Raw genomic sequence first — 24,234 nt, 5'->3', positions numbered from 1 at the left:
ATATAAAAAAAAAAAAAAGGTTTTATGGTTTTTCAGTTGAATTATACTCCAAGTTCAGGGTGATCAACTGTTAAAAGCATACTGTTCACATTTTTTTTTCAATAAATGGATGTTTTCAAAGTAAATGGATAATCGTTTTTAATAATCGTGATATCAATTATTGACCCAAATAATCGAGATTATGATTTTTGCCATAATCAAGCAGTTTGAATACTGTATTTATGACTTTAGTATGAAACACTTTACGTAGTTTATACTGCTCGGCAGGCTTACTGTAGCACGTTGTAAGAGGAACATGTGCTGTGCAATAATGGCGTTTAACCGTTCACCCCATTGTCATGCATCATGTGGGTAATTTGCATGGTGGGCTTTTTGAGAGCAAACAGCCCACTCTCGTTACTGAAGTTGAAAGTTTAATGACTCTGTTAAAAGGAGAGCCCTGTTTGAAGTTAATGTGCTCTGCTGTTAGAAATGCCATTATGGCACCACTGGCTGGCTCTCTCTGTGTGTGTGTGTGTGTGTGTGTGTGTGTGTGTGTGTGTGTGTGTGTGTGTGTGTGTGTGTGTGTGTGTGTGTGTGTGTGTGTGTGTGTGTGTGTGTGTGTGTGTGTGTGTGTGTGTGTGTGTGTGTGTGTGTGTGTGTGTGTGTGTGTGTGTGTGTGTGTGTGTGTGTGTGTGTGTGTGTGTGTGTGTGTGTGTGTGTGTGTGTGTGTGTGTGTGTGTGTGTGTGTGTGTGTGTGTGTGTGTGTGTGTGTGTGTGTGTGTGTGTGTGTGTGTGTGTGGCCGGGACAAAGGGTTCCCTGACATAATTTGTCTCAGAAGGTAGTGTGTGCATGTGTTGTGTGTTTGTCCCTGATTTGTGTGTGTGTCCGTTTATACACAGCATTTATCTTTTATGTGCCTGTTTGTGTGTTTTTATGTGACACTTCATATCCCAATCCATTTATCCTTTATATCTGTCCTACAGAAGCATTACTGTATTGCTTCTGTTGAACTATATATTATCTCCACTCCCACGTCTGTGAGCAGCAGCATGGTGCAGCAAACGGAGAGATCATTTTTCATATGAAGTGCTGGGATTCAGACCACTCCAAGACCAAGGTTCCCACCCTGTTGTGTCCTCGAGCAACACTGTACACCCCAACCAGCCTCAGGAGTGCTTCTGCTTCCATACGTCTGTTCAGTGGGGAAGTGAGAGTTAGTTTCCCTGTCTTGGGATCAACAAACTACCCGATGTACAAACGATCAGCTACAGGTGAACATACCTGTGTATTTCACATCTGCTGTGTGTATACAGCGTATTTACCTACTTTGTTGTCTTTTTGTACATGTACTATATAGATATCATTTTATACTGGGACACTTCAGGTGATTTAGACAAGCAAAGTCCCATGTTGTTAACACAAGTCCAAGTCAAGTCTCTAGAATGTTACAACAAGTCTCAAGCCAGGTCTCAGGTTATTTAGATCACGTTATGTCAATAAGTCAGAACCCAAGTCATATAAATTAGTCTGTCAGAACATATATTAGTCCTAGACAGAACTCAAATCATAAAGAAAAGACTTGATCAGCCCTCAAGTCATATGGATAAGTCCTAGTCTTGACTCATGTCTGACAAAGCCAGTCTTAAGTTACAGAGTTCAATCTAATTCAGGTATCATTAATTAATAAAGACAAGTCATATAGAGACTGTATTTTGTGAAAACGAGTAAGAATCAAGCATCAAGCACTTGATCCGAGATCAGGTCAATTCACCAGTTTTTGAGGCCAGAACCAAGTCTCTTCACTTGTCTTTAGTAGCAAGCTTCCAGTCAATATGCAAGTCCTTAATGTTATCAAAGCTGTGATAATAGTTTTTCTTTTGGCATAGGTGCAAATAAATCCCTTTAAGGATATTCAAGGTGTATGTGATTGCAGGGAAGTCTCAATGTGATGTCTGGTACAATGTGATAATGTAATTTTTCTGCTTTCAAGTCCTTCCTCCAAGTCCTAACGGAGTCAAGTCTCATGTTTGTCAAGTTCCATAGAAGTCCAAGTCGTTTCTCCAGTCTCACATTTCTGTGACTCAGGCTGACTTGAGTCTGAGTCACAACACTCTGTAATGTTATATTTCATCTTCTCTTCAGGCTTTTAAAAGAGACATGTTCTCCTCCACTCTCCTACTGTATAAGAAGGATAATGCTCGGACAATGGTCCTCACAGTGGAGCATCAGTGGCCTGTGTACTGCTCTCTCTTTTGGTATAGGTGGAGCTTCCTGAGACCTTCGCTCTGCCTAGAGCAGGCCTGAGCGTGCAGTGAGGACAGCCATTGCTAATCTTACCATGAAGCACACATAGCCAAGACCAATTATGAAATGAGCTCCTTTCACTGAGAGGGATTTAAGTTGTCTGTGCATGTAAGAATGGTCACTTGTGGGAGACAGTGTATACGGCTGTTTTTAAGCTAGTTATCTATATTTCTGACGGTGCTGTACACTATTTAGTTCTTTAGTGAGAGCACTATACTACATTTCTTGTTGTTCTCTCTGCTGTTTTCTCGGTTCAGATCAACTTCTTGGCCTTGGAGGTCTAACGATAAGTTCATGCGCAGTGCACACGCAAAAATAGAGAGTTCTTTTTTTATTAGAGACTCTTGAAATGCTTTATCCTCCCCAACTACATGGAGAAAATAGCTTTGTAAGAGCAGGCTACATGCTACTTGACAAGGCCAGAGTCTCCATCTTCCTGAGAGCAATGGGTGCACACAGACCCGCTGTCCCTGCTTTGAGCACTTCACCTGAGTGCTAGTGGATGTTTCTCCTCCAGCTGTCTCTTCCCGCAGTGCTCACTTTGTATCCGTCACTGTGTCTCGTCCTTGTGTATCAGCAAGGCTGAACAGCTCAATTAATACATCACAGACGCCACAGAAGGATGAAAGGGTGGGTGAGGCGAGGTTGAGCGGTAGAAAGTGGCGCTCACTCTTAGATATACTTTTATGGAAACCTATCACTGCAACAAAGGAGAAGATGGCAACACCTCCTACAACAGACACGCGCAGCTACAATACACATGGTATTCAAACCTACAATTTATAGTCAGACTCCAATCTTTCCATAATGCAATCTGCACTCTTCATGAAAGGCTCTTTTCTGAAATGAAATACAGATTATGTTTTCCATTCTAAATAAAACATTTGATTAGACTATTACGGCCCATCCACACTACAGCTTCAAAAAAAGCTTGCCGGCGGGTGTGTCGACCAACAACGAATCGCATGAATCTCCCGCCCCTGACACACAAGCAGCGGTTTGATTGGCTAGAGCTTGTACTGGCATATGATTTGATTGGCTGACGCTTCCACCGAAAGCTTCAGAAGCTTCAAAAGTTGAACATTGTTCAACTTTTGCAGCCTGAAACGCCAGTAAAGCTCCGCTCTGCTACCCACAATTCAGTTCGGCGAAAAGCGAGGCAACGTGACGTCACCCCCATTCAAAGTGAATGGGCAGACGCGTTGGAAACCGTTTTTGAAGCTGTCGAAGCTGTAGTGTGGACGGGCCGTTACTGTTGCACGCTAGATTTAGCATACCTGAAAGTCGGTTCCTAAACCGTAACATTTGCAAACATGTATGGTTTTAATTGCAAGACAGGGTTCAAGATACGTTTTGCTCAATTACTGGGGACATGTGTGTGTTGTTATAAATGATCAAATATCAATTTTTTTTTAGGTCCTCTATATTTTCTAAAAGCCATTTGATGCTCTTCTTCCTTCCCCCGAGATCTTCTCTTCTTGTTCTTACCGGACACAAAGCATTCTGTACTTAAGCTGTCCAAGTTATGTTGAAGTAGACTTCAACACTTTATGCATCTGTGTCACCTGTACTGAGCCGGGACTGTGTTTTATCTTTAATGTATGGAAGTCAGTCTTGTCTTGTGTGTCCTACATAGTGCTGAGGCCAAATGCCCCCCCCCCCCCCCCCCCCCCGAAACAATTGGCTCATAGATCCACATTGCCCCTGTAATGATGACCAATTATTTATAAAAAAAAAAGCTTTGCAATTGGTGTTTAGTAGCTAATGTGTTACAGCTATTAGTCAGAGCCATTGGTAGCGCAGCCGGAGAGCTTTTGTTTCATTGTCACATGTTCTTTCTCTAACTTTTCCCCCTCCCTTTCAGTGACCCTTCTTTTGCCTGCTTTGTGTTTCTTTTTCTTCCACTTTCTTGTCTCTGGCTGTTGTCTCTGTATTTTCTCTCCCTCCTGCTCCCTAAGGCCCATTAGTCTGTCTAACTCGGCTGTGATTACAGGACTTATGTGTTCACCGTGTGATCATAGTGCCAACTCTGTCCTCAGAGTCGCTACCTGACTGACTGACTGCTCACTAAGGCACACTGATCCCTCCGTGTATCACCCGAGTATTCATTTATTTGCACTACATGTGCTCTTTTCTCTTTTTTCTGCCTTTCTTGCCAACTATTCTTTTGTCTTTCTCTCTGTTTCAAGTTCTTGCCTTTCCTCACCCTCCTCCGCTGATTATTTTCTGTCGTCGTCTCTCTTTGCTTCCCACCTCAGCCTTTCTCAGCGTCTCTCTACCACCCTTGGTCCCTCTCCCTCTCTAGTCTTTATCCCAATGCCTCTATGTTATCAGCTTACCAGAGAACCATGCTTTGGGCACCCGGTAGTGTTAACCCAAAAAATAATAAAGTTAAGTGTTTAGTAAAGGATCTCTCATGGTCCAGCGAGACTTCCCTGCACTTCAGCCAAAGCACTAGTATCTCACTTTTAAGCAAACCCTAAAAAAGAAGGGGAAAAAAGACTTCACTCTCATGTGCCTCTAAGGGTATTGGCTATCCAGACTGCAGTGACACTGAGAACAAATTCCTTTTTTAGGACTCTCAAATAGCACTTTTGTTACTTTTATAATAAGAATATTCGGTAAAACTTTATTTTCGATAGTCCATAGTTGACACTCTATAAGTCATCAGTTGACATTTAGTAGCATGTCAACTGCATCATTTGACATGCTACTATTCAACAGCACCGTTCAAACTGACAAGTAACATGTTTTTTGCAACAGCTTATTAACCAATATTCAATCTTACTATCTATAGATTGTGTCAACATCTTCAAAATTGACAATCAACTACTCAAAAACAATTTGTGAGGTTGAATATCGGTTAATGACCTATTGCAAAAAAACATGTTGACAGTCAAAATAAACTTTTGGTAAAATCTATAGATCAACACTTGAGATGTGCCTTATATTATACTGGCAGTTAGTTAAATGCGTGTTACTTGTCTGTTGAAATAGTGTTGTTGAATGTCAACTGATGACTTATAGTGTCAACTATGGACTATCAAAATAAAGTGTTACCGTATATTCTTCCCACGAGCTGATGGAGTCATGGCCTTGGGATATCAAAATTGAAAATAACTGAGAAATTACTTTTCCCAGTTAATTTATTTTGCTGCAAGTTATATGTAGGTTTGTTTGGAACGTCCAGCCGATGTATTGACCGGTTTATTTCAACACTTTCTTCTGTAAAACATCAACAATCCAACATTGTCCATAGCCTCCTTATCAGAACATGAGTCAGTGGAAAACAGGTTGTGAGGCGTCACATTTTAGAAGGCCTATGGAATGAGTCGCACTGTGTAGGTTTCTGCTCTTTGCTCACCGGGATGTCCATGTGCCCGGTTGTTAAAATAGCCAAATGTGTGTCATGTAGCAGAGGGTATGAAATCAGAACAGGAGCTATGGTTACCTGTCAAACAGTCTGCTGCCCACTCTGACTGTCACACAGGTTATCTTTTTACAAGGTGCCTGAGATTGTTGAAAGTCAAAGCACAAAATAAAAGGAACACACAAGTGAAGGTAGCCCTTGAAAGAATGAAAAACAGTGCTCCTTACCTTTGTGATGAAAACATGGTTTTGTCTGGTTGTCAGACTCCTTTTGCTTCATGGCTGTAGGTGATAACAACACTGCGGGAGAGCCAGAAACTCAAAAGTGTGTGTGTTTGTCTGTATATGCGTGTGGGTGTTTGGGGGAAGGTCTTTTTTTTAGCAGATGAGCATGGGTAACTTTAATGTCAGCAAAATCCTTAAACAATGGGGCGGTAGCGCGGCTCGCCATCTGTCGTTAATATTACATTATAGATTAAGATACATGTGTTGATGATGGCTCTCCTGTACGCCTGCTACATATTACTGCATTGGAAACAACGGCCATTCTCAAAGACATCATGACTGCTGAGCTGTAGCTTCATGGTTGCTATGCCAACTGTGGTCTGAACAGGGTGCTTATGTACTTGGCAGGCCTCTTGTTGTAATCAGGGATATTTGTCAGTGCTGGTAATATTTATGTCCCGTACTTCAGTAAAAGGAGAAGAACAATATAATTGCCACTAAAGACCTACTTAAAGTTTTTAGAATTGATTAATTTGATGAATATTCTTTATATAATTTACTAGATCTTTTTGTCAATAAAAATGTTGTAAAATTAAGAAAACAGCCACCAAGAGCCCACCATAATTATATTCAATTTACAATCATATAAGTAAGAATCAAAAGCATAACACACTCACATTAATTAATCTGCAACCTGAAATCATTTGGTGTTTCTAGCATAAAAATGAATAAATTTAAAAAGATTTAATATTATTTAGAAATGTAACTTTTTCGATTGAATATCCTTTGTACATCAATTTCTAGAATGTCTCTGTGTGTGGGGTTAATGGAAGTTAAACGGGCCCTATTATTCTTTTTGTGGTCTTTCGCTTTCCTAGTGCGTTATCTACTGAAATCCCAAAGTTCCCTCCAGATGGAGTTTCTCTGCAAAACATTCCCCCCCCCCCCCTTGCCTGTAACACCTCCATTAGACTCCCATGTTTTCTTCCGTTACATGACATCACCAAGTAACATTTGTGATTATATTGGCTAGCGATCCAACACATTGTACATGATAGGCTAAGGGGTGGGACATCTCTCAACAGAGCTGGCCAGCTAACCAATCGGAGCAGACTGGGCTGTGGTTTCAGACAGAGGGCAAACAGAGGTTCTGCAGCACAGGCAGTAGGAGAAAAATAAAGAGCCTTTTTGAACATTAAAGCATGGAAACATGTCACAGTAGAGACACAAAGTCTATAATGAAAACTGAAATTGAGCATAACTGGGCCCTTTTTAAAATGTAGATGTGTTAGCTAAAAAATAAACTTAAATTATTAACATACTACTCGTTATTTGTTTAACTATACTATACTATTACCTTACCACACATGCAGTAATGTAAAGTTTTCCCTGCTTTCATATCCTACTACAGCGGTTTTCAAAGTGTGAGGCGCGCCTCCCCTGGGGGGCGCCAGAGAGCTTCAGGGGAGGCGCAGCGTGAGACACAAAAGAGCGAGAAAAAGACGAGTAAAGTGACACTTGCCCACTTGTGGCTGTCTGTGGAGACCGAGTTCCCCCACCTCGCCAAAAAGGCTGTAAAAGTGCTGATTCCCTTCACCTCCACCTACCTTTGTGAGTGCAGGTTTTCCGCATTGACTTTGATCAAAAGCAAGAACCGGTAAAGGCTGCAGCCAGAGTATGATCTGTGTTTATTCCTGTGTTCATCAAAGATGCAGACTCATTGTTCCCACTAAAGTAGGGGTGAGTGTAATAAGGAGGCAAAGTTGACGTTCAGTGTGTTACCGGGAGCATATAAGGATTTATCCACCATGTTGAAAATGTTAAAAAAAAAATGTCTTGAGAGCACGGCGTGTGGAAATATACGGGTCGTGCTGCAGCTAGATGTGCCTGTCCTCTGTAAGAAGGTGTCGGCGACTGACATGCAAGGAAGAACGGCTGTCCACAGGCTGTTCCAACTTTAACAACTGTATTAACTTCCAGGGTAGTGAATTGAACATGCTATTGTAATTGGGTGTGTGGTATATTTTCATGCACGCACACGCATGTTCCACAACACACAAACTGAACAACACTCAATTTTCCGATCGCTACCAGCGATCTTGTTATAATAACAAGTGCACGTTACTGATGCAATATGGTTGAGACCATTCGGGCTTATTCTAGAGGGGTGCAAGTAATAGTCCAAGTAGTGGGGGAGTTTTATACAATATGTTTAAAAAATAAAAATAAAAAGGTTTAAAAAAGTTATTGTTTAATGTTTTAAGGAGGTGACGCTACTCAGCCAATCAAATCGGTGCAGTCAGCACGATAGATTCAAACACACACACAGAGACGAGACAAGAGGAGAGAAACAGTCGGAGTAATTTCAAATGGCGGAAGGTAGACAGCGAAAACAGAGCATTTAATGACATCTTCTCTTACTGAACCTCTTTGAAATGCAATTGAATACCCCTGCATTATAGCAACAACAACAATAATAACAGCAATAATAATTGGGAGGGGGGGCGTGGCTGTTCTTATGTTCTCTGAGTCGAGGCTCACCTTCCCACACTTTGAAAACCCCTGTCCTACTATATTTGAGGAGCTGTCCAAGGTGCTGAAAACAAACCCTTTCTTGCTCCCTGTCCATGGTGCTGAAAGTAAAACCCATGACACAAACCTGGGTTAAGAGCTAACAGCAGCCTCTGTTGTGTTTTTACTACTGTAGCCAGCGGATGATGGAAAGCTCTTTGTCCAGCTTAAGTCCTCAACAGATGGTGTAAATGCACTTATCAAAGGAAACATTCACCCTCACCAGATTTCGACAGGCCTGCCTCAGTGTTAATGGCTTCAAATATAACGGCTTACATTGTCAGACATGTACATTTAATTCTGCTCTTCCTTTCCGAGTTTTTATCGTGCTTTGTCGTCACTGTGACCTTTTTATTTCTACTGACAAGATGAAATAAATGCAAACCACCTGTATAATCCCTCCTAAATTAACCTCTGGTCTTCTCTGTTTGTCTTTTCCTGCAGTGGTGCTGCTGAATTCTAAAGAGACTCAGGCAGAGCTGGGCTGGACGTCCTACCCCCCCAATGGAGTAAGTGTGCTTACTTGCATTTTTCCCCCCTAATTGTGGCTGTTTGTTTGTTTGTACATGTGCTGGTTCACTCGCTTTGCTCCTCAAACAGCTGCTTGCCTAACAGCTGGCCAGGACCACACATTTTCATCCTTCCTCTGCTCATGCTGTTTCCCTTCTTCTACTCATCGTTCCCTTCCTTTCCCGTGTTCTCCTCTCCCAGACCAGAGCTCATTATCGTCATGAATCAATGGTGCTTATGCAGGCTGGGATGCTGCAGTGTCCAAAGCAGACTCACAGACATGCCACCACAGATAAATGGTCCCCCTGAGTATCGATCGATGTAGCTTGTGAAAACCTTAGCGCTAAGTTATGACTGCAAGACAAAAGCAGGAGGTTTGTTTTTTTTAAAGAATCTGCCACTGCCGAAGCAGTTTGTCACCCACTTCCAGCTTAAAGGTTGGCCTTTCTATGCGTAATAGCCAAAGTGTCTATTATTATATAAACAGTGTTGTACACATACGTACTGTTTAGTGCAGATTCTGTTGAGTCACTGTCTGCGTGAGGTGGCTGTTGGACCGCATGCTAAACTAAATCTTCAGATTAATGGACTTGTGTGACTCGCCTACAATCCCCAATAGAGCACACTTTGATTTAGTCACCTCGGCAGTAGTGCGGTTTATCACATTGCCATTTTAGACAATCTGTTTCCTATGTCTGGTTTGCTCCAGAGTCTGTGTGCATGGGAGACAGAGGGAGAGATCCACATGTGGTGCTCAGTTTACTTTGAATTCTATCATGTCACAGTAAATAAAATAGTCACATGGAGCTGTAGTCATTCATTCATTCATTGATATATAATATCAGATTAAATGTCCCAATCTTAAACTGAAACCTACTCAATCAAAAAACAACCAGAAGTAGTGACTCTGCTTCTATTGGACATACGAAGGCACTGTACATCAAATGTAACTTTACTTTAAATTATGTCATTAATGGGGCGAAGCCTGCGAGCTAGTTCAGGCAGTCAACTTGAGCACTTATGCTGCATTCATACATAACGCCCCTTGTCACTCTACAACCAACCAAACGGACTCTCCTTAATATGCCGCTCTATTTAACCTACCAGATATCGCTCTATGCTTTGCTTGCTGCTGCTATTGCTGCAGCTATTACCACGCCGCTGCTGCTTGCCTGCCCCACCACCCCCCCAGCTTCCACCCCAACTTCCACCTGTAGGGGGGTTAGTTATTTAATCATCACTCATCGTGCTATGTATATGGAGTGATGAGGCCCGAGCCTAGACGCCAAACTCAACTATATGCTGCTTCTAATAAACATGTTAAAGAAACATGTGAGTTGTCTGACTGAACTGAGGGAGTGGCAAGGTCAACCTTCTTTCCATATTTCATTTGAAAAGAAAAGAAAATCCCATTTTTAGTATGTCAAATATTGCAATACCCTCCCCCAAAACTCAAACATATTATATACACATACACAATTTAGTATGGGCTTATCTTATTGAAATATTGATTAAGTTAATTTAACAATAATTTAAAAACAAAGACAGCATTGTTGTACTCTGCAAAAACACACCTTTATGATTGTGCACAAACAAAAGCCATGTTTTTTTGTAAATTAAAACAATAGAAAGATTAACAAAATATTTGAAATAATACAGCTGGGATGATAACTGCTCTTCCACATGAAGTCAGACAAAATAACAAACACAAACAAAAAAACTACGGCAAACCTTTGTGAACCCGAACCCGAACACCCCCCCTCCCCCCACCCACTAGTCACTTGTGTCCCTCAACTAATGGTTGTGTCCAAAAGGAACGCTATTGTCAAAAGAGGGACCAATAATGTATGCCTTTTTTATTTAAATCAATTAAATATGAAACCCATTACCTTGTTCAAAGCAGAATATTCACAAAAATGACATAAATGAATGTATATATTTGATTAATTTGCCCATTATCTAAAGGTATTTATAAGTTGTGGATGTTGTTGAACACATTCCTATGAAATGCCATCACTCTGAGAAAGGCGGTGGATATAAAAGGAAACCGGCAAACCATGACTAATGTCTGACCCACTGCTCAGAAACATCTCTCAAGGCTGATGTAATGACTGGGGTCGTGTGGTTTCTTTTCTCTGTGGCGTTATTAAGGAATCTGAGTGCCAATGCTTTTTTAAACACCCACTCATCACATTATGTCCTTAGACCTTTAATGGGTATTGAATGTGTTTTTACGTTTTCTGACTTTTGACTTAAAAGTGATTATCTGTGTTGCCTCCTGCCCACATCTCTTTGCTTTGTTTTCTGTCTCTTCACTCCCTCATGTTATCGATTTGCTTCACGGTTTTAAAAAATATACAGTATACCAATGACTCCCTTCTGGCTGTCAGAGGTGGGAAGCAGTGGAGTACAAATACTTTGTTGCTGTACTTAAGTACATGATTCTGGTATCAGTACTTTTCTGCAATACTTAATTTTCTGACGATTTTAAACTTTTACTTGGAAACATTCATTAGCTAACAATGTCATCATTGTTCTATTAATATAAAGGGAGGTCAGGTACTCTTTAAAACAGCTGCTAGTTATGGGTACTTTTTACTTCAGTACATTTCGAAGCCAACACTTCTTTACTTTTACTTGAGTAAAAAAGTGTAGTCAGTACTTCTACTTTTACCAGAGTATTTTTAAACACGAGTATCTGTACTTCTACTTGAGTAAAGGATGTGTTTACTTTTGCCATCTCTGCCGGTTGTGCTTCATTCCTTTTTCTTTCTTTTATCTTCTTGACTTCACCACCACTTCCACATTTTAATACTCATTGTTGTCCTCCTCTCCTCTTCTCCCCCCTCTCCCACTGCCCCCCTCTCTCCAGTGGGAGGAGATAAGTGGTGTGGATGAGAAGTACAAACCCATCCGGACATACCAGGTGTGCAACGTGATGGAGCCCATGCAGCAGAACAACTGGCTGCAGACCGGCTGGGTGACGCGTCGGGGGGGCCAGCGCATTTTCGTGGAGCTCCAGTTCACGCTTCGCGACTGCAACAGCATCCCCGGTGTGGCGGGAACATGCAAGGAGACGTTCAACCTCCTCTACGTGGAGACGGACAGGGACCTGGGGGGCGTGACCCGGGAAGACCGCTACACCAAGATCGACACCATCGCCGCCGACGAGAGCTTCACGCAGGGCGACCTGGGCGAGAGGAAGATGAAGCTGAACACAGAGGTGCGTGAGATCGGACACCTCAACAGGAAGGGCTTCCACCTGGCGTTCCAGGACGTGGGTGCCTGCGTGGCCCTGGTGGCCGTGCGGGTGTACTACAAGCGTTGCCTAGCGACCGTGCAGAACCTGGCAGTGTTCCCCGACACGGTGGCCGAGGCGTCCTTCGCAACGCTGGTGGAGGTGCGCGGCAACTGCGTCAACAACTCCGAGGTGGACGCTGACAGCCCTCCCAGGATGCATTGCAGCGCCGAGGGGGAATGGCTGGTGCCCATTGGGAAGTGCAGCTGCAGCGCCGGCTACGAGGAAGGACACAGCAGCTGTGAAGGTAGGAAATAAATAAATAGACAGCTGGAGAGCATGGGTTGATGAAAGAGGCCAGAAAACAAAAGGGGGGGAACAAAAGGAGCAAAAAGAGATTGTCTGAGGAGATCTTAACAAAAGAATGAAAGGACAAGGCAATTCAATATTTGTAAAACAGATGTGATGATAGGGAAGTGAATGGATTTCACTGCAGGCGATATTGTTCAAAACAACATGAAACTGTGAAAACAACTCTCTGGTATAAGTAAAACACAGAAAGTAGGGATCCTTTTGAACTTGGAAATTACCCCTTCCAGATACAATTGCAAAAATTGGCAAGACAGATTGATGAATCAAATGATACATTTGGTCTTAGAATTCAATTGAAAGAATTGGTCTGCTTTCTTCTTCTTCCTTCACACTCCCATATTCTTATTACATCTTCAAATAATGGACAGGAATGACTTAATAAGGTGTTTGAGTTACACTGAAGAGAGGGAGCAAGGTGAGAATAAAAGGATAGCAGAATACGAAGAGAAGTTGTAAATGAGAAACCTGGCTTTTCATGTTAGAGTAGAAAAAGAAAATGTAAGATGAGACAGAAAGGGTTGAAATGTGTGAAAAAAGATACTGGAGCTGTGAAGATGCAACAGATACTGTAAGGGTGAAGGAGAACAGTAGAAATAATTGCATGTGGAGGGAAAAGATCAGGAAGGAATCTTTGTTAACAAGTGTCAAAACAAAGAGAATATTACTGAGTGAAGGTTATTTTTAAAAGGAGGGTACATTGGAAATATAGAAGCGCTCCGTTTCAATCCATGCCAGCTATTGTTCAACAATGACATCCATGCTGAGGGCCTTGATCGCTCTGTGATGTAATATCGCTTCATGCGTAGTGTTATCGACATGTGAGGCGTGGTATGGACCGTAAGCCTGTCTGTTCACACTTACACACAAAGCATTCAGTGACTAATGTGGTATTTTGCAGTGCCCTATTGAGTTTAACACCACAGCCTCTCCTCTAACATTTGCTTGTGTCCTGAAATAACACACATACAGACACTCTCATGAAGCTTGGAGAAGGCGTAGCTTGTGGCACTCTGACGTAAACAGAGAGGGACGGTATTGGAATCTTTTGTCACAACCTATTGCTCATACCGCAGCACCAGTTAGATCGCCGACTGTTGCTGTTACTGGGTGTAATAGAGTGTTCAGTTTTGTCTCCTAGATAATGGTGATGTTTTATGGGTGTGATTTTAAAGCCGGGTATTTTATAAATCCAAGTTTAAACGTTTTTTTTTTCACCTCAATGAGTGCACTGGGCACTATCCATCCCTGTTGAGATACCATGCTGATATATGCATTTATTTTAAACAGAATTGGGACCATTTGATTTTTGCATCTGTCAAAAGAAGTTTGGGCATAGGGGAGTGCATGACTAAGATGTGTTTAGAAGTAGAACAAAGGTAACAAACAGGCAGGTGGGTAAGAAATAAAAGGACACCTGGAAAGAATCACAAAAGAATGGTAGAAGCACAACACACAAGGGAAAGCAGAAATAACACTTGGCTCGACAAAGAGTACAAATTGAAAAAGTATTAGCCATAAAGTTGCTAGAATCAACAATGCTGATCATTAGTGATGCAGAACTTTGGCTGTGTTGCAGCACTTCTGTTGGAGATGAGCACTTCCCACTGATATTGGCAGTTGGCCTGTGTGCAAAACAAAGTAAGTGTTGCTTGACCTGCGCTCTGTAATTACCAACAAGGCTTTTTCTACAATAAAATCTCAACTGAAGACAATAAAATCTGACGGACAGACGAAACAACAGACACAGAGAGCAGAAAAATAATGAGCCGTCAGCAAAGCCTGAAAACACTGGAAAGGGAGTAAAGAAAACTAGTGACGGGAGGATCACAAACTTTGGAAGGAAAAGCAGGAGCAAAGGGAGTAAAAGGACAGGCCGGGCTTGCTGCCAAAGGAGCGAGCAGACGAGGATGTTAAAGCCCGGTGACAGCACTGATAAAGACAGGAAGCCCAGAGGAAGAGATATGCTGTGTCTTTGCTGCTCAACCTTCCCTGGGTTCCGTAAAGTAACTTGGTAACAGTGTGGTCTGCTAGGTGACAGGGCCTGTCATGCCCCCCCTTAGAGCAATCCACCCTCACAAAAACCTATATATACACACACATTCTGCAGTGCCTCATTCCTCTGCTCTGCCGTACATACTGGTATGAATATGCACCTCCAACCTCAGACATCTCCCACCGCACCAGAGCTATTGATCAGCCGTAATGCTCCACTAAACTGAAGAATTGCGCTGGGACTGCTCATACTCACATATAGTCAGGACACAAATTCTTTAGCATGCTGTACCTGCAGCTACACACACACACTTAGGTTGATTTCATTTGTGTGGACAAGAGAGACATGGGGTTTCTTTGTGCTTGATACAAATGGTGGATAACAGCAGTGTGTGTAAGAGAGTTTTCTGTATGACAAGCATGAATGCAAGGCTGGCAATGATTTCATAACCATTATGTTACAGTAAGTTCTGCGCGTGTCTGTATGCAGGTATTGTAACTACGTCTTATTTACTCCTGGGTCTAATTGTGATACTGAGTGAGTGCAAATGCACTGAGCCTCTCGGTGCAGGTCAATAGTATTGAGTAGCCCGTGAGAAGCTACTGATAATGGTGTAAGCAGATAGTGTTGTGCAGTGGAGAGGAATATTGGTGCCACACACAGTGTAACCTTCACAACAGACCCGGGCAACACTGGATCACTTCAGCATCTGTTCTCATTATGCATCTTCTCATTATTACGAATCGCTGACTGACTAAAGTTAGCTTTATGTAACAAGAAAACCTCACAAATAGTCCGTTTGTGTTTTTTTCTCTCCACGGTGTTATGCCATTTGTAACATTTCAGTAGTATGGAGCACACATTTATTTCCACTATATTGTGGCAGCTAGGATTCACAAGCACAAATAACACAGCAAAGCAAACATTTAAATTGTATTAGCAGCAGCATCACCTGCATTTGGTTTTTAAGAGGCCCAATTATGCTCCTTGTGATGTTCCCTTTTCCCTTTAGTGTGTTATATACTGTAGGTTATTGTGCATGTCAATGGACTGCAAAGGCTACAATCCCAATGTTCCCTCCAGAGGCAGTTTATTTCAAATATAATCCCCCCCTCAAATTCTTATTCTCTTAATAAAAAATAAAACACTGGCACCAGTATACGTTTGTAGTCACAGCACAGTAGCATGGAGCACATACTTTGTTTCACTACATTGTGGTAGCTAGGATTCACAGCACACATAATGCAGCCAAGCAAACATTTAAATTGTATTAGCAGCCGCAGACATGGCAATCACCCACAAATGCTTATTCTCTAAATACAAATAAAAAAACTGGCACCAGAACACATTCGTAGTCAGAGCGCCAGGATTAAAAAGCGGCACATGTGACTGCATTAAAAAAGAGGTTTTAATTAAAATTTGAAAAGAGAAATATTAGCTTCCATTAGATTAGAACATCAGATTTCAGATTGTTCTTCATTGTTTGCGCATAATAACTGAATGGATGTCTAATCGTGGAAAAGCTGACAAGCAAATTCATGCAGTGTAATCTGATATCACTCTCGGTTTCTCTGCCTTCATCTCTTTGAAATGGAGTCACCACAAATACACTGTATTAAGAATGAATGAATGGCATGTAAAAACAAACAAATGAGAAACACTTAATCCCCAGTCGCTCTGTGAGGCACTTGACCAGATTCTAATTGTGAATGTGAAGGAAGATGTTATTGAAAATTAACATATGTGCCCCGTCAGCTTGCCTTGTGTAATAATAAAGGTGTAGGAGCAGAGCCAATCATTAAATACACAGATCAGTTAGAAGTGACACACGTAGAATCATCCGTTGCCTTAGCTCTCGGTCAGCAAGTTGCATGCAGCGCACACATGACTGTTCCTTTATATCTCCACTCTGCATGCGTTCGCACATTTGCATACATGTAGTAGCGGTGATGAGCGCTCGAATGTCCATGAACCTCATTAAGAAATGCCACCAGCGGTAACACGCGGGGGAATAATAAATGATGTAATAATTCACCTTGCAAATGCTATGTTTCATGTGTATTTGTTTCTGTCAAACTTATGAGCTCCATCCTGTTCTAATTAAGCCAGGCTGCTCTTTCCATATAATTACTGAGTGGAGCGCGTGCCTTCAGCAGATTCTCTTATTATCTCTGTTGTTTGCTGCTCCACAATTCCAGCTCCAGGCACATCAGCCACCCTGCTATTCCTTCCGATTGCTCTCATTCCCTCTGTAATTTACTCCACGCCTTCCTTCCCCTCCCCTTTTCCCCCTTCTTAATTTTTCCTCGCCCCCCCCCTGCATTCCCTACACCGCCAAAAAAGAGCGCACTTAATTTCTACCCCACTGATCTCAGCGGTGCTTCATGACTTCCTCTAAACTGTCCTGTACTTCCTAATTTTCTTCTCCCCCTCTCTTTGCTTTTCTCTTCTCATTTCCCACTTTTTTGTCCCAATACTAATGCAGTTTCTGTGTCCCCGCCCCTCTCTCCCCGACCCCTGTGGAGCCCGTGTGGCAGGGTGAGATGGGGTGAGTCAGGTTAACATGCTGAAATCTGCCAGAGAGGCTCTGAGATGTATCTAATGTGTGTGTAGTAAAGAGTGTTTGTGCTCCAAATGTTGGCAGTAGTGACCAATCATATGTTTCTGAAGTCTACCTCCCTCTGTCGCACTCTCACCCCTCTGTCTCTTGCCACTTCTTGTCATGTCCGCATCAACCCTCCTCTTTGTCTCGCCTTGCGTTTTCCTCCTTGACATTTATTTCCTTAAACCATCCTGTCCCTCACTGCCCTCCGACAGATTGTGCCTTTTATACAAAAGCCTCTCTAAGCCGCTATCACTTACTTTCCCCTCTCTAGCGTCTCTCTCCTCTTTCATACCCTCCTTCTCTCTTTCATCTCACTTGTTCACCCCTCTACTTTATACCAGCTCTCCCTGGCGCAATGCCACCCCTGCCCATCTGGTCCTCCCCCCTCTCTCCCTCCATCTATGCTTCTCCATCCTCTCCAGTCACCCGCTACTGCTAGTCATCTCTCCCCAGCTTTCAGTTTAAATAATTCACGTTCTCCTGGGAGAAAGACAAATGGGTCTTTTTTAACCGAGCATCTGACGTATTTATTAAGCCGGCCAGCCATACAAGAAGTGGGCGGACATCCCAAATACACACTAGGACCAACAGACACTTGAATAAAATGACCAAACAAACTCACATAGACTAACATGCACCTATACGCGCGTGCTCACTTGCAGAAGGACCATTACAAATGTCCCTTGGTTATTGAAAGTGTTAGCTGGAGGCAGGCCAAGCATCCACTATTCATCCTCCCCCTGCCTGCCTGCACCTAGGGAGGAGGAGGCAAGGCAAGAAAGGAAGGAAGGAAGGAAATTGAGGCAAACATAAATCAGAGGACATTATGAGTAAGGAAATAAATGAAAATGTAAGAGGGGAGAGGAGGAGGGAGGGAGACAGTGTTGCAGGAAAAAGATCATTCTCGTGGTTGCTATTTGTTAGTTGCTATGCATGAGATCAGAATGCATAAAATATGAGTTGTAAAAGCTGAGGATGATTTCAAATGCACACAATGGTGGCGTGGAGAGATCCCTGTGAGATATGGGAACGGATGGGTGATGTAAATTGAAAGAGGGAGGACGGTAGGGGAGTAGGGAGAATAAATATAAAGGGGTTGGAAGTAGAAAGATGTGAAAAAAAGGAATAAGTGCAAATCATGGGGGGGTAATGGTAAGTAGAAGAGAATGGAGGAAAAACAAAGCAGAAAAAGATGAGGAAACTTTGGCCTCGGGCAGGATCGGTGGGAAAAACCGGCAGATTACAACTTGTTCCCTCCATCCTTTCCTATCCTCCCTGCCTCCTTGTACCACTTTCAGTCTTTTACACCAGACTCATGAATTAAATACGGACGACATGAATGCATCAAAGTTAGAAAAGGTTGGCATTCAGTTTAATCATGTTGCTAACTCAACCAACATGACAGCCTCATTTCTCTCTGCCTCACTCATGACCGCTGAGCTGAATCCAACATTCAGTTAAGGAGGGAAACATCCGGAAAGAAAAACTCTGGGATATGAAGGAGTGACAGGTGAGGATGTCTGTAAGGCATAAAGAGAGATTATTAGGACTACTTTGTTACTCATCATGCCGGTTTCTTCCCCCATTTTTCCCTTCGGTTTACATTTCCATAATCATTTTAGGACCAATTTAATATTGTCCAATGAACCACAGGACATATGATTGAGTATACTATTACTCACTGTTGGAATTCAAATAAGTTATGGACATTTTAAGTTAAGAACATTAGATATGTCCCTGTGGGGAAATGTTGTTATTCCTTTGATAACTTCTGTGAAATCACTACGTAACACTCACGTTTTTATCGGTTAGGGCTCAAATTCATTTTACATGATAGGCTAAGGGGCGGGACATCTCTAAGCAGTTGACCAATCACAACAGAGTCCTTAACATAATGTTGATATCAACATGGAAAACCGTCTCTAAAAAGTCGGTGTTTAAAGTTTTTTTTTTATAGGTTGAGAATATTCTTCCTAAACCAAATAAAGCATTTAAACATCTGTAAGATTATTTTTAAAATACATTCCTACAAAGGACGCTTTTTTATATAAATATATATTAAGTGTTTTTTTTTTTACAGGACATTGACAATAATCTTCATAGAAAATCTCCATATCCGATATAAAAACATATTAGACATTTGATTGATACAAATTGTAATAGATACTGGTGTAAACATTTATTAAGGCCTACATGTGACAGTTTGTTAATTAAGACAGAAGAGAAGAACAGAAAGAGAAACGTCTGTGATTTTAACCAACGTACTGTCCCATAAAACAACTGCTGCCCAAAAAGGTTTTACGTACTGATGCCTTTAAGCCACAGCTGCTGATGAGCCACAGATTATGAAACACACTTAACACATAAAAAGGTTGGGTGAGGAGAAGCAGACTCTTGGCCTGAAAATAAAATCTGAGTCTGATTATGTCCGACTGTGTAATTCTGTGTGTCCTGAAGTGGCACGGTGGTGCACAAGATGTAAGTGTTTCAGTGTTAATGTGCAAATGCAATGGTTCGATGTAAGAAACATTTTAAAAGCCATTAAAGGACCTACTCTGGCTCGAGGGAACAAAGTACCACGACTGGAAATGACATACACTGATACACACATGTGCCCGTTGCCTGCCATCCATGTGCATCCTTCCTTTTCTGTTAAATATGATATATTATAGGTGAAAAGGCACTATTGAGCAATTGCCCTGCTGTACCACTACCATCTGTTTCCATCCCCATTCAACCTCCAGTAATAACTTTACATCTGTTTGAAATTGATGTGGGATCAGTCTATAGATCTGTCTGCCCCCACTTAACCTGAGAGAACGGACTTATTCTGTTGAAATGCTCAAAAGACGACGAGTGCAGCGGTGCACGCACACATGCTCTCGTTCAAAATCAAGTCTTAACAGGAATGGCATTAAAGCAGTAATACGTTTTAGCATGCAGACCTCACCGTGGTCGCAGGAGAGAAATTAAGAAATAATATCCTAAATGAATCTCGAAGTGCAGAGTCAAAGGTGACTGGATTTGCAGAATTAGTCTGAAAAAATTTTTGTCGCTCATTCAGACAGCACAACCAGTTCTCCTCTCTTATCCCTGAGGCGTTCACTGGCAATATTATGGATTGTCCACAAGTTCAAGTCAGTAAAAACAAAAGTATATTTCACTGTGCAGTTGTCAGTTATTAGAAATAAACCTTGTGTATGACCAATCTGCTGTGAATTTGCACAACGGTGTTGGTGTTTTCATGCCATCCCCGTTTGTTGCTATTCAGTGTATAAGAGTGTGTGTGTAGAGGCCGGCTGTCGTCTCTGTATTCGCAGCTTGGCAGAGGGGCCTGCCGTGAGGACAGAGTGCCCGCCCCCCTGGCATGGAAGCCTCTGCCAGCTCCGCTTTCCATCCCCCTGCCTTCCTCATGTTGTTGTCATTTGTCATCAACCTCCCTATCATGCTCCCTCCCTGGTGCACACTGATACCCATTCAACACAGAATCCACATCCCAATGAGTGGACAGCATTTCCAGCGACACCTGCGCCTCTTTGCACCAGACCCTCCCCCTTACATGGAGTCACGTAAATGCTCACGCCCTCACATATGTGTGTTAATGAACACCAGGATTTCTTGGACACTCGCATTGACATGAAAAAAAAAACACCACATATGCGTGCTCAGTCATGGGCTCACTCCCACTCCCTCACAGGCTCATGTGCGTTATTTGTTCATAACCCACTCCATCTGTTTCTGTCTTCTGCCTATCACTCAGCACACACACATTGTTTTGATGTATAATCAAGCAAAGTCCCACAAACACCTGCAGTCCTAATACTGACGAGACAACCCATAATCCCCCTGGATGGACAGGCTCATTAGCGCTCGGAGGCCCTCAGCTCCCACACCGATGAGCACAAATACAAAAAGATAAATCCAGATGTATACTTTGGCTAAATCTTATTCTATATTCTGCTGCAGACCAGGGGGAGTTTGTGCACAGACACTATATCAATAATTGTTACATTAAGTCTTTACACACATGGATGTATTCCTTAGTTTTTCCCTCTCTCTCACACATACACACCCTCACTGTGGGTAGCAGTGTGAAGTGATTGGCATCCTGAGGCGAGTGTTATGGGTGACATTTCCACTGTGCTGTGGTATAGAGGTTTCCCGTAGAGCCTCTGCTCCACTGGCTCACCGGGGGATTGGGGGCGTTAGGTGGGTGGGGGTGCAGGGGGGGGGATAGAGAGGATGTCTGACATGGGTTACCACATAAACATGCATTCGGACAGACCTGCATCAAAGCTAATGGTGCTTCTACACGTTCCTCAGATGGTTCCATTTCAAAAGTTGGAAAATAAGGTGTGTTTGGGAACATTATGTCATGATGTAGAAAAAACTATACATGTAGATGCTAAAAATAAGAAATGTTGTAATTTATTGCTCAGTGTGTTCAGCAAACATGTTGATGGCTGTTCCTGAGTCGTGCTTCTTACTTAAGATGGCCTTACTTTAGTTTTTATCTTTCTGAATGCAGTGTGAACAAATCACACAATGTTAATACAAAATAAACTTTATTGTCCACGAGACATGCAATCAAACTGAGATGAAAACATAACCTGTTTGGCAGACAATGCACGTTCATCTAAAACCTTAGAGTAACACCTAGCCTCAGCCAGTCATAAACCTAGCCATGATTGTTTGGTAATTATTGTTGAACTATGTATTGTCTCGGTTCAAATAAGTAATTCCCTTAAATATGATCTTTACCAGAGCGTCGCCACAATACTTCACAATTTGCGTGAATTCTAAGTATTACCTTGAAAGTGTCTTGAGACTCAAACTGGTTACCTCGAGAAAAGAAAATCAGGACTGCCTGGAAACCCCCCCCCCCACACATGCACACAGAAATGGAGAGATGACAGCCTGGAGGACGCAGAGCTTTCTTGTCTTTTCTTTATGTGGTTTAATTTCCTGTGATGTGATGAACAGTACTGAGCCACAAAGAGGAAGGCTGGCCTTGTGAAGGCAAGATCAACTCTTTTCAGAAGTGTCTCTAAAGAATGAAAAATAAAATAAAACTCCCAGAGCCTAAATCTCCCTAGTGTTTCTCTGTGTTTCTCTCCCACTGTCTCTGTCTGTATTTTGAGTGGGGATCTTATTCAAACACATGACACACTACTTATACTCTATACTGCAACTGCCCACACAGATTACACACAATCCTTTTCTTGTAGCAGCCTTTGCTACAGACAGTTTACCAACCGTGGTGTTTGCCAAGCTGCTTTCGGTGGATGGGAATATGTCTGCAATTGTGTTCCGATTGTGTATACATGCAACTTTAATGAATGGGGAGGCTAATGCCAAAGTCCATTAAGATAGAGTCCATTAAATAGCCATTAGATGGTAGATCCAAATGGAATTTAGAATGTAGTATTGTGAGGAAACTTATTAAAAATGTCTTTTGTAATAGTTGAGTCCATTACACACGAGTAAGGGTTTCTTTCGAAGTCCATCTGGGGCAACAAATGATTGGGTTAGCATAGCAGTAAATGCTACAAAAAACTCTGAAAGGAAGATTTGAAAAGTTTTCGAACATTAGCCAAATTAGGCTACGGTTCGTAGTGGATTAAATACTTCATCATTAAAACACCTGAATGTGCAGAGTTGAGGGAGAATATGATTTACTGTAAAGGAAATACATTTTGTATTTGTTGGAGGAAAATCGGTTCTTGCCAAAGGTGGATCGTTTCGCTTTAAGGTTTAAAGAGAAGGATGTTTTCTAGTTGTCTTTGCATGATTGACTGGTGCCTCATCACAGTTAGCCTTGGTTGTTGTCCTTTGCTTGTCACAACTCATCGCCGTCACATTTAGAATAAGTAAATCTACAGAAGATGTAAAAGATGGAAAGTATTTTCATTAGTTAATTGATTGCACTTATTTGAATCAATTACCGATCACGCAAACACACACCAACATGTAACCGCTGCTGTGGAACTTCCCTTCCCCTGTATGTTCTCTCTCTCTCACTACGTGTCTCCCTGTAGTGTTGTGATGCTTACCATCCAGAACAATGTAAATCTACTGTTGAATTAGTTATTTTCCTTCCCTATCATCCATCACACAGGACACACTGAGAGGGCGGAGTGCGGAACAGTGCGAGTCGGCGTGGTGCACTGAACCATCGGCATGTTTGCACAGATTGAAAAATCGGACATGGGAAAACACAAGTTCTCACATGCCTGCCAAAGTACATTTTTGCCAGGCAACACACACACTCGATACACACAGAACATCTTGCACAAGGTATCCGGTTAACCTGGTTGTACACCACATAGATGTGCACACAAAAGCACAGTTTGGTCCACTGTTGTCCTATTTTTATGTTTGCTTGGAACTGTGTTTATCTTTAGCGCAGTGGCCTGTGGCTTCATAAATGCATATATAACATCTGGATGGAAGTCCACATGTACCTGTTTGTTGACACTGTCTCATTACGCATGGAAACTCATTCAAGTGATGTGTGTACATTAGCACAGTCGGATGCTCATATTTGTTTGTCTTTACTGTATAAATGTGTGTCTTGGCACCTACAGAGACAATCAATGGCGTGTGTGTCATGTGGTTTTAACTGGCTCTGCCGGCGGTGATGGATCGTCTATTTATGAAGCCCCTTTTCCGTGCTCTGGATCAAGGACCACTAGCATCATCCAGTCAGACGCAGAGAGGGACGGGTGGATCAAGGGATGACAGGCAAGGGTGAAGGGAAGGAGGGAGGATGGCAGGGTGGAGGGAAGGAAGCAGAAGACAGCAGAACAGGGTTGGAGGGGGGGGGGAGTGAGGGAGACAGGACCGCCTGCTTGGAGGGAAGGTCACAGTCAGCAGGGAGGCTCGGAAGCATGCTGCGCCAGAGACACCTAACACAAACACACACGCATACACGCAGTTGGTTCATTTATTAAATCCCAACATAGTCCCACATAGTCAGTTTCTCACAGATGAGCTTGAATTACCTTTTTGAAAAAAAATGATAGCATGAAATAAACATTAAACAAAACTAAGAGGACATGAGG

General features: G+C 42.3%; 1 protein-coding gene across 2 annotated transcripts in view; it reads left to right on the top strand.

Moving 5' to 3' along the window:
* The window catches only part of epha10 (EPH receptor A10), a 147,784-nt gene that overhangs the window by 30,666 nt on the left and 92,884 nt on the right, over positions 1-24,234 (top strand). For both annotated transcript variants that reach the window (XM_079654732.1, XM_079654731.1), the window contains exons 2-3: positions 8,897-8,961; positions 11,835-12,507. In XM_079654732.1, the coding sequence (XP_079510858.1) occupies positions 8,897-8,961; positions 11,835-12,507 (738 nt within the window). The remainder of the gene's footprint in view (positions 1-8,896; positions 8,962-11,834; positions 12,508-24,234) is intronic.

Source organism: Notothenia rossii (genome assembly GCF_949606895.1).
Source record: "Notothenia rossii genome assembly, chromosome: 10".
NCBI lineage: Eukaryota > Metazoa > Chordata > Actinopteri > Perciformes > Nototheniidae > Notothenia > Notothenia rossii.
Note: the sequence above shows the minus strand (reverse complement) of the source record. Positions and strands in the feature narration are given on the sequence as shown.